Source organism: Pteropus vampyrus, unplaced genomic scaffold (assembly GCF_000151845.1).
Source record: "Pteropus vampyrus isolate Shadow unplaced genomic scaffold, Pvam_2.0 Scaffold68, whole genome shotgun sequence".
Classification (NCBI taxonomy): Eukaryota; Metazoa; Chordata; class Mammalia; order Chiroptera; family Pteropodidae; genus Pteropus; species Pteropus vampyrus.
The window spans coordinates 2,508,249-2,519,842 of NW_011888849.1; the positions used below are offsets into that span (position 1 = coordinate 2,508,249).

At 33.5% G+C, this 11,594-nt stretch overlaps 1 protein-coding gene across 4 annotated transcripts in view; it reads right to left on the minus strand.

Moving 5' to 3' along the window:
* Window positions 1–11,594, minus strand: part of PCGF5 (polycomb group ring finger 5) — a 62,858-nt gene that overhangs the window by 14,902 nt on the left and 36,362 nt on the right. For all 4 annotated transcript variants that reach the window (XM_011361586.2, XM_011361585.2, XM_011361584.2 and 1 more), the window contains exons 7-8: window positions 6,246–6,344; window positions 3,523–3,612 (exon numbers count right to left, since the gene is read on the minus strand). In XM_011361586.2, coding sequence (XP_011359888.1) covers window positions 3,523–3,612; window positions 6,246–6,344 — 189 coding nt within the window. The remainder of the gene's footprint in view (window positions 1–3,522; window positions 3,613–6,245; window positions 6,345–11,594) is intronic.

Below are 11,594 nucleotides of genomic sequence, written 5' to 3' on the forward strand. Positions count from 1 at the left end.
GCAACCTAGAAATTTAATACAATGCCAATCAGTCCTAGTCTCAAACTCATTTGAAAAAACAAATGGGTAAAACCAACCAACACAATTTTGGAAAGAATAAGAAACAGCTTTTCCCTAACAGATGTTAATACACATCATAAAGCAAACTAGAAGGCCCAATTATTTGTCTTATAAGTTAGTTTGGACTTCATTCGAATTTATCCCAAAGAAAATGGACAATTGAGGGGTTTTAGATAGTGTTGATATGTTATCAAATTTTTATAAAAGCTATATAATGTGTATTGCTGGAGTAGGGAAAAAACTCGCTCAGAAGAACAAAATACAATGTCCATGAACGTGTGTGTGTGTGTGTGTGTACATAGAGATACATATGCATAGCTAATGGTGACATCTCAAAACAATGAAGTAAAGTATAGATTATTCAGTAAATTGTATTTCTGGCAAAAAAAAAAAAGATTTAGAGTCTTAGCCTAGTTGTAGGAGTGTGTACGTAAATAAACAAATCCTAGGTGTATTAAAATGTTTAATATAAAAATGTACTAGAAGCAAGCAAAAGAATCACAAGGTAGATATTAGTTTAGGAAATAAGCTGATCCCAGCCCTAAGCACAACCAGTTAGCAATGCCAGGAGGTGATGTGAGCTTTTCAGACATCCTGGCATCTTGCTGGCAATGGAAGGAAGAGATGGGAAGGTATGTGACTGCAACAAATGCTAGTACGGGCCTAATCAAGAAATGATTGTTTTATTGCTAATTTGTCCATTCACTCCAATTGTCAAAATTCATCAATTACTATTTTAACTCATAATTGGAACAAGTGCAGAAATTTAAAATTTGCTTAAAACAATTGGGAAATTGAGGTTCAAATAAAATGATCTTTAGGATATATTTTGCATAACTATTACCTTATAAAAGACAAGAGTTTTCATTCAATTTAGTCTTCAAATATTTATTATCTGCACTAGGCACTGATCTTGGTGCTGAAACTCAGCAGAGAACAGATATAATCCCTGCCCTCAGATTACATTTCAATTGGGGTACAAACAATAAACAAAAGGCACAGTATGTCAGATAGCAGTATGAAATGCTATGGAAAACAGTTGGAGTGGGAGAGGGTGATATAGAAGCAAAACTGTTTGAGCAATGGGGGTAAAGGGAGCAAGTCAGGTGGATATTTGGGGAGGCCAGAGTAAGCCTGCTGTGTTAGAGAAAACACAGCCAGTGAGGCCAGAGTGGAGTGGGCCAGAGGGAGAGAGGAAGGGGTAAGGTCAGAGAAGTGTCTGGGGAAAATCATGTGGGGTCTGTATCTATAGGTCCCTGGAAGGACTTTAACTTTTATCTAAATGATATTAGGTGTTACTAGAGAGCTTAAAGTGGAGAAGTGACATGTTCTAACTTGTTTTAAGATCACTCTGGCTGCTGTGCTGGGCAAAGATGGGGGCGGGCAGGAGCAGAAGCATCGAGCGCAGGTAGGAGACTCTGAGACATTCTGGAGAACAGTGACAGTGGCCTGGATCAGAGCGGTAGAAGTAGAGGTGGTAAGACATAACAGGATTCTAATTATGGTATTTTATGTGGTATATAGTGTATGTATAGTATAGATGTCACAGAATGCTAAGGACAGATAAAAGAAAAACATATCAGGACTGACTTCATAGATTTTGTTCTGAGGAATCAGAAAAATGGAACTACTAATCTTGGAACTATTGAGATTGTGAAGACTGGGTGAGAAACAGGTTGGAGGAGGGGAACAAACAAAACCCATGTTTGTTATGCTGAAAAAAATGAAATAGGCTAATAGATTACTGTTGCACTAACTATAAAATGTGGTAATTTTTCTATTGTTTAGTTTTTACCTGAATGAAAAATCATATGACACAACCAATTTTCGAACCGACTTTTATGCCTCAAACTAAGGAATTTAAACTATTAAGGAACGTATAATCAGAAACATAATTGTAGTAAAGACTGACCTAACTGAAGGTCAATTAATAACAATGTCTATGAATTCACTCTTAATGTTTTGACATTAAAATAACTGGCCATGTGGGTAACCTTTGGGGAGGAAACTGATCTTGTGAAGGACAAGTGAGAGCTAGCAGAGGTCTTGCAGATGACTACATCTCTTCAACCTTCAGGCAAACCTATTCATAATGATTTCAAGTTCATACTAAAATGCCCAAAGAACTATCAAGGAACACAAATTATATCAATACGATGTTAATATTATGTGTAATATCACAATACTAGACCCCAACAGTGCTGGGTAACAGAGAATTGACAATCTCTGTACCTGGTATCTGAAACATTTTGGTTGGAGGGATTAAATGAGGGTGATATATGCACAACCATTTAAAAAAATAGAAAATGTCACAAAAAGGTAAGTAGTAATTTACCAAATACAAAGACAATTACGTTATTTTTTAAAAGCCCTAGGGAGGTTTAATGAGTTCTTCAAGGGAACGTAACTAGTTAGTGACTGGTACTAGAACATAATTTTTTCTTCCTGTTCACAAGAGTTCAGATTCATGAGTAAGGCTTTATCCAAGTGGAATTCAAGTAGAAAAAAACGAAGAAACTAGGTGCTTTGTTTATTGTTACATCAAGATACTTCCTCTGAAAAATAGCCAATATCCTACCCACTGAATGGCACACCCAAAAAAAGATTTTGAGATTTCATCCATAGATGTTTACATGCAATATAAGTCCCCTAATACCACAAAATCTTAATGTTTAAAATGACCCTGGAGGCCACTTAGTCCAACCTTCCAGTCAATCTTAATATAATTCATGTAATCAGATTATGAAGAGAATTTCTGATAGTGTTACTACTATATTCCTTACTGCTATATATCAGCCTTATAATCCTTAGCCTCTGAAATTTCCTTGATATCAATGTTACATATAACTCATATAAGATATATTTGAACCTTCTAATTAAGTCTAATCGAAGATACAGTTCGAAATATAAAATTCTCCTTTTAATCATTTTTTTTATATTGCCTAGGGCCTAAGGCAAAAATAATTTGGCATCAGAAACCACAGTAAACTCATTCAACCCTTCAGTCCAGTTTTATACTTTCAAAGTAAAATAGGTACCTGAAAAAAAAATTATTTAAATTCTACTCTATCTGTCCCTTCTACTGTAACCAAAAAATGTCTTAACCATTAAATGTACTAGTCAGGACAGAACTTAGTCTCCCCACTCCCATTTCATATAATTAAAAAGTTCTTTTATTGGCATTTAAAAAAACTGTGAGTGCCATCTTCTCTGTCTTGAGGTTAGTAGAGCTCTGAACATATTTAGATGGAGTTTTAACTCACCTTAAATATAACAAAACCACATTTAACACAGACCTTGGTCTTGTACTTGTGATCAATTATCATGGAGTAGCTGGGAGAAACAATAAGAAGACCAGTTTCTTCTCTTTCCCAAGCTAGTTCTTTTAGTTCTAAGTAATACTGTTAAATTTGAATAACATATAACTAAATATACACATAGGTAAATATAAAAGCAATTTACGTTTTCGCCTCTTAGTCGCCATCTTGTCATGTAGATGAATTCCATAGTATGATCCTTCCCCATAATTTCACCATTGCACAGCACATCCAACTTTAAAAAGAATAGTTACAGACCTATTAATGTAAGTAATTTTGAATTCATAAGTGTTTTGCATGTTTTTTTAAATTTGAAGAAAGATTCAAATAGTTATAACAAAATAGAATTGTTCATTAAAAACAGTATTTTTATTAAAATCACTGGTCTATCTTATGTTTAGTAATTCAGATATAAGTACCATGAAGCACTGTTTATCTTGTCCCACATACCTTTACCTAAAGTTCATACACATGATTTTGAAATGCAATGTATATCTTCTTAGTCCATATCTCTGTGCAACCTTTGAGATTTTAGACACTCTTATCGAATGAGAAGAAACTGGAAACTGCACAGTGCCTCATAGCACTTTTTGCCTTATGGATTCGTCTCTCATAATCCTTTCACCTTTCCAAGATTTGAAGGAGTTATTTTTCCCTCATTAACTTGTATTTGAAGAGGGTAAATGAATGAATGTGAATATGTGATTTATGGAGCCTTAGAGGCATATGAGAATATCTGTTAATTGCCTATAGCTAAGGTGACAGCACAATTAGGACCATGCCACCAGCCTATGTCTCCCAGGGCTCTCTGGCCTCTCTGCTTGGTTGGTAACTTGCATTATTATAGGACCATCTTGTTACCTTGCACGGAACTTCAAAAAAGGGTTGTATTTATCAATGCTCACTTTTGCTCTAGTGTTGCAGGAACCAAACCACCCCCAAATCCTTAAGAAGGCCACAGGAACTGTGGCTATGATTTACTAATTCAACAAAGCATAATTAAATGTTTATCACGTATCCCTATGAATATTTTGGTTCTCTAGCCATTAAAAGCAAATTGATAGGATTTAATTTAAAGGGTGGAAAGAGGGAAGAACAGGTTTTAAAGAATTCTGTGTTTAGCTAGACAGAGACTGGAGTTTTGAACTTTAAGTCTAAAATGAGTATAATTCTAATTGTATTAGACAAATTATTAGCTAAATTATATTGATTTTTCTGATGATTTATGGTGACGTATATGGATCTCAAAATGTTTTTCAGACACTTTATTTTTAAAGGAACAAACTAGATAATTTCATTTTCTTCATCCTGCCCCAAAAATATAAGCAAAGATAAAGGGACTTACTCAGGATGCAATTCCTAATCAAGCACACTGCTTCTATTACTGTTATTTAAAAACTAAACTATCCTGACACAATTAGCGATACTGTTAACAGACTCTTTGGCTGTCAGGCATTTCATTAAATCATCCCTCTACTTGTTGGGGATGAGTAAATATACTAAAAATTATAGAAAAAGTTCTTTGCATTGGAACAGATGAGGAGCTGTCAGTGGATTGAATCTCTTCCCCTTCTATCTTTTCCTATAGAGAAATATAACATATGCCAACATTAACACTATATGAGAGTAAAAGTTCTCTAAACTCTAGCAACTTCGTGAAAACCAGAAAATAATGAGTCACGCTTAAAAGTAAGGAAATAAAATTGCATGTGGTATCCTGTAAGGGAATAAAGCACAAAATCAAATCTTAAAAACAATTTTATTTTCTATTTTCACTGTTGTATCTATAAATTCTTACTACCCTTTACTTTTACCAAGTACCTAGGGCTTTAACTTGCACAATTTTTTTCCTAATATAAAAGCCGATATTTAGGAAGTTTATATTTGTAATACCAAACCATAATAAGAATTTTTAATCCATAATTAGTCATTTGAGAGAATTTTTTAAAGTAAGTTCAGGATCAAAGGCTTCCTCAAAATACAGACTTAATACCTATCAATGTCTATGTTCAAATCCTATTTCATTTCTGCTATGATGACTGTTCATATTGGCATTACTGTACATAGCCTGAAAAATTAATGGTGCCATTTTTTTAGGAAACTAGTCTTGGTTTTTAGTTTTCTTTTTTTAGGGTTTTTTTTTTTTTTGAACGCTATTATCAGAACCCAAAGGCGAGGAAGAGTTACTTAATACAAGCTGTAATAGTGCTATTTGGGCAAGTGAGAAATAGCCATGTTTTCTCATCATGTCATAGTCATACTCCTAGGATCATAAATGTTCTCTAAACACTGAACACATTATAAGCTGTGCTGTGATGAACATCAGGGTAATTTATCTCTCCTGTAAAGAAATTGGTAAATGCAATACTAAAACAAAAATTAGGTTTTACCTAGTGCTAAAAAATATCACTTTTGCATATCATGGACTTAAAGGAACATTACTTGTAAAAATCCCTTTTGAAAAAAAAAATGTTTTACATTCTAAAAAAGTCTTTAAAGAATTAGCAAAAATGAACTGCGAAGGTCTCAAAAACACACAAAAAGATATACCCTAAAGCATGTTGGCATAAAAAAGAATCCATTTAACTGAAATATTTATTTTGAAGATACTTAATGTTATTTAAATATATCCTCTAATTATAAAACACTAATTGTATTAATATCATGTTTTAGTCATGATACTGAATTCAAAATACAGATTACATAAATAGAATATTACATTCTAAAAATTAAATTGTTAACATGAAAATAACCTAAGTTCCACAAATTTTAATTCAAATGTGTTCTCAGTTAATTTTTACTTATTTTGTTAGAATTTTACTTCAGATCAGAATTATCAAAATGATCAAGGTTAGTTTATTAACTTACCTCATAAGAACTTGGAAGTTTTAATTTTAAACTTAGAAATTTTTTAATAGTTCCCACAGTTACACGTGTAGAACATCGAATGAATTTCTTCATTAAACCCTAAAGGAAATAAAGATTACTAATTAAAATGTTCTAATTTGTTTTTAAACCATAGGTATCACTTCCACAGTCATTTTCAGTATTTCCAAAATGTATTCTGAAAATCTTTCAATTTACAGCTCTTTAGTACTTGTGAGTAAAAATGTTCTTAATTCTTAAATACACGATATTCTTCAAGAATTTACTATCATGTGTACTAGGGAACTCCTGGCAAATAGACAATCTGCATACTTCTAGACATTTTGGTAAAGAACATACCATGAGTAAAGGTCACAAAAAGCATATAAAATATCTTATTATATAGTGTTACTTCTGAAAGCATTTAGGGACATTTTTAAAAAGTCTCAGAACTTACAAATATTTTAAAAAGGAGCAATGATTTCAAATGGGGGTCTAAGGAGACCTAGTCCAGTTAGGCCAAAAGAGACCCAGCAACTAACTCATGTAGAATGGACCCTTGGTTGGGGAGAAACATGCCCCATGTCTGATGGGGGTGTGGCAGTACTTTACCAGAAAAACAATGTTCTATGTGTCTAGATTTTTCTCATTTCATCAGCAGTACTAATTCACTCTTTAAGTCTGAACACCACTAACTTTATAAGAACCAATCCAGAATGGATACCCAAACTGAAAATGAGTCAAAATGAGTTTGTAGACATGATAAACGTGAACCAATTTGCGAGACAAACTTACATCTCCCAACTTAAAAGTATTGATCTTTAGTAGTTATCAATACTAAAAACCAAAAAAAGCAGCAATTAGATCTTTTAAAGATATAAAGTATTACCTCTACTTATATGTATAGGAAATTAGGTTAACAATCTGGAAATGTTCTTTAATTAGGTCAAAAGTAGAATTATCTAATCAGTATGCATTTCTTACCAAATATATTTCCAGCAAAATATATTTCCTAACAAAGGGCAATAGAAATGGGTCTACATATGATACTTGGTCACAATTAGGATGGTAAAGCATCTATTAAAAGAAAAAGGAAGTTAAAAGTTACCTCTAAAGCAAAACATACTCTACCCATTTCAAACTGGAAGACTGAATTCTAAACAGCGTGAAAACAAAGGGATAAATATACACGTAGATCTTCTCTCTGTTATTTGTTCACATCTTAACCACACAAAGGTTTCCTGTCTATTTTCTTGCTCCAACAGCTAGCACATTTTATAGGTCCCAGTTAAGTTAGAGAATAATGTGAGGGTACTGGAAGACCCTCTAAATGTATTCTCATCTGCAGAGAAATCTCAGGTTGTTGAAAGAACCTGCAGAAATGACCATGAAAACAATCTTTCAGAAATTAGTAATTATAGAGATGTCAGAAGATTTAAGAGAAGATGTTAGAAGCTAGGCAAAAGCTTGTTTCTTGAATTTATAATTCGATAAAGTTTGACATCAATCTCTAACAAAATTCCAGCCTGGAATTTAATATTTAATTTGTTAAGTACTTAGAAAATAAAAATATAACATTTATGCATTCTCTCTCTGTAGAAACATTTTATAATTATACCAAATTATCCTTGTTGTTTCCTAGCTAGGTACACCTGGGAGGTGCTCTACAGATCTCTGAAAAGTAACTGACACATTTTAAGAGGGGCAACGACAATTAGGAGTGTTCAGTAGAGGATGGTGGGGAGAGCCTAAAAGAAATGACCCTAAGAGCTGTGCTTCTTCCCTACCATTTCATTTCATAGCACATGGAAAAAGGGAAATGTGTACTACACACAGCGGGTTAATGAGACACTGCTGCCTGGGGTGGTGGATCTGTGGCCCAGGCCCTGCCGAGCTGCCAGGGGGATCAACATTTCAGGAACATCTGTGTATCTGAAAAAATATTATATGGAAAAAGATTTGTGTGTCAAGAATGTTATCTTTCCCTTTCATGACACAACTCCTTTGCCTTCTAAGCTGTTCCTTCCAACTCAGGCCAGAAGAGGCACAGTTCAAATAAGTCTCTTTTCTGCTTTAATTTGATTATCCTAGATTACTCTTCATCTCTTTGTTCTGGAAGAGTTAAAATACTAGATCTGAAATTAGATAGTGGTCCATATGGCAAGTTAGATGGAGTTCCAGTTCTAGGATACAATTCAACAAATTCTAGTTCTTATGATCATGAATATTTGTTTTGTTTATTTTTTAAGCCCAACACCCCTACAATGTCTTTTTCTCTCATCTTCAGAATGGTATGGTTAGTATCTCCAGTTAAAGCAACTGTCAAGCTTGACTATGACTTTTTAAAAACAAATATAATTCAGATATAGAAGTCACTATTTTAGGTGTACAATTCAGTAGCTTTTTAGTAGCTTCATGAGGTTGTGAAACCACTTTCTAATTCCAGGACAGTTTCATCTCCCCACATAGACACTCCATACCCAACAGTAGTCACTACTCATTCTTCTCTCTCCCCACCCCCTGACAACCATCGATCTACTTTCTCTTTGGATTTGCCTGTTCTGGGCATTTCATATAAATGGAATCATAATATGTGGCTTCTTTCACCAAGCACATTTTCAAGGTTCAATCACGCTGTACATGTAGTGTGTATCAGTATTTCATTCTAGTTTATAGCTGAATAATAATCTAATGGGTAGATGTATTATAGTTTGTTTATGCACTCATCAGTTGATGGACATTTAAGTTGTTTTCACTTTTTGGCTATTATGGACAATGCTGTCACATTCATATACACGATTTTATGTGAATATATGTTTTAATTCTCTTGGGTATATATTTAGGAGAGGAATTGCTGGGTCATGTGGTAACTAACTTCTTCAGAAACTGCCAAACTGTTTTTCACACTGACTGCGCCACCTTACCTTTTCACCAGTAATGTATGAGGGTTTGTTTCTCCACATTCTACCCAACATTTACTATTTTCCTTAAAAAAAAAAAAAATAATAGCCATCCTAGTGGTATGAAGTATTATTACGATTTTGATTTGCATAGCACTAATGACTAATGAGGTTTAGCATCTTCTCATGTGCTTACTGGCCATGTGTACATCTCCTTTGGAGAAATGCCTATTCAAATCCTTTGCCCCTTCAAAACATGGGTTATCTTTTTGTTGTTGATTTTATATTCTGCATACTAAAGTCTTATCAGATGTGTGATTTGCAAATATTTTCTCCCATTCTGTAGGTTGTTTTTTCACTTTGATAATGTTCTTTGATGTAAAAAAGCTTTTAATTTTGATGAAGTCTAATTTATATATATTTTAATGCTTGTGCTAATGGTGTCATTTCTAAGAATCTACTTGCCAAATCCAAGACAATGAAAATTTATTCCTATGTTTTCTTCTAAGAGTTTTATAGTTTTAGCTGTTACATTTGATCCATTTTGAGTTAATTTTATACAGCATGAGGTAGGAATCCAACTTCATTTTTTACACGTGTTCCAGCATCATTTATTGAATGGTGCTATGCTTTCTCCTTGGATTATCTTGGCTCCCATGTTGAAAATAAATTCACAGATGTATGGGTTTCTTTCTGACTCAATTCTATTTCACTGATCTATATGTCTACCTTTATGCCAGTATCACAGTGCCTTGATTACTATAGCTTTGAAACAAGTTTTAAACGGGGACTTTGAGCCCTCCGACTTCATTGTTCTTTCTCAAGATTGTTTTGACTATTTTAAGGTCCCCTGGATTTCTATAAGACTTTAGAGATCAGCCTGTCAATTTCTGCAAATAAAAAAAAGTGTGTGTGTGTGTGTGTGTGTGTGTGTATCAGGGTTAGGGTTTTCATTGAATCTGAAGAACAATTTAGACAGGATTGCCATCTAAATATTAACTTTTCCAATCCACGACATTGGATATCTCATTTATTTGGGCCTTCTTAATTTCTTTCAATATTTTGTAGTTTTCAGTGTATAAATATTATACTTTTTTTGTTTAAATATATTCTTAAGTATTTTATTATTTTTTGGTGCTATTATAAATGAAATTACTTTATTTCATTTTTAGGTGGTCGTTCCAAGTTTATTCCTAATTCTCGTATCCTGCAACCTTGCTAAGTTTATTAGCTAAAATAGTTCTTCTGTGGATTCCTAAGGATTTTCTGTATACAAAATCGTGTCATCTGCAAATAAAGGTAATTTTACTTTTTTCCCAGTCTGGATGCTTTTAATTTCTTTTTCTTGTCTAACTGCTCCAGCTAGTACTTCCAGTACAATGTTGAATAGAAGTGGTGAGAGCAGACATCCTTTTCTTGTTCCTGATCTTAGAAAAGCTTTGTCTTTTACTGTTACGACAGCTGTGGGTTTTTTTGTAGCTGCCTTTATCAGGTTGAGGAAGTTCTATTCCTTATTTTTTAACAACAACAACAAAAAAAGTTGGATTTGTCAAATGCTTTCTATTTATCTACTGAGATGACCATATGGTCTTTCACCTCCCTCCTCCTTTTTTTTATTAATACGGTCTATCACCATTGACTAATTTTTATATGTTGGTTATGGTATATAATCCTTTGCTGCTGAATTCAGCTTGTTGGTAATTTTTAAGGATTTTTGCATCTATAGTTTTCCTGTTATAAAAAACACTATTGCAATTTTTATTGCAGTAAAAAAACATAAAATTTGCCACCTTTACCATTTTTGAGTGTACAGTTCATTAGTGTCATGTCCATTCACATGTTGTGAAACAGATATTCAGAATATTTTCATCATGGCAAACTGAAACTCTATGTTGATTAAATAACAACTTTTTTCCCCTTCCTCCAGTCCCTGGTAACCACCATTCAACTTTCTGTTTCTATGAATTTGACTATATACCTCAAGTGGAATCACACAGTAATTGTCTTTTTTGTGACTGGCTTATTTCAATAAGCATAATGTCCAAGTTCATCCACATTGTAGGACATGACAAGATTTCCTTCCTTTTTAAGGCTGAGTAATAATACATTAGATATACCACATTTTGTTTATCCATTTATCTGTTGATGGACATTTGGACTGCTTCCACTTCTTGGCTATTGTACATAGTGCAGCTATGAACATGAGTGTCCAAATACTCTTCAAGACTCTGCTTTCAATTCTTTTGGATATATAACCAGAAATGAGATTGCGGGGTCATAAAGTAGTTCTGTTTTTAACTTTTCAAGGAATCTCCATACCGTTTTCCATACAGGTTGCACTTTTTACAATTTTACCAATAGTGCACAGGGTTTCAATGTCTCTACATTCTCATCAATACTTGCTATTTTCTGTTTTGTTTTTGATAGCAGCCATCCTAATGAATGTGAAGTC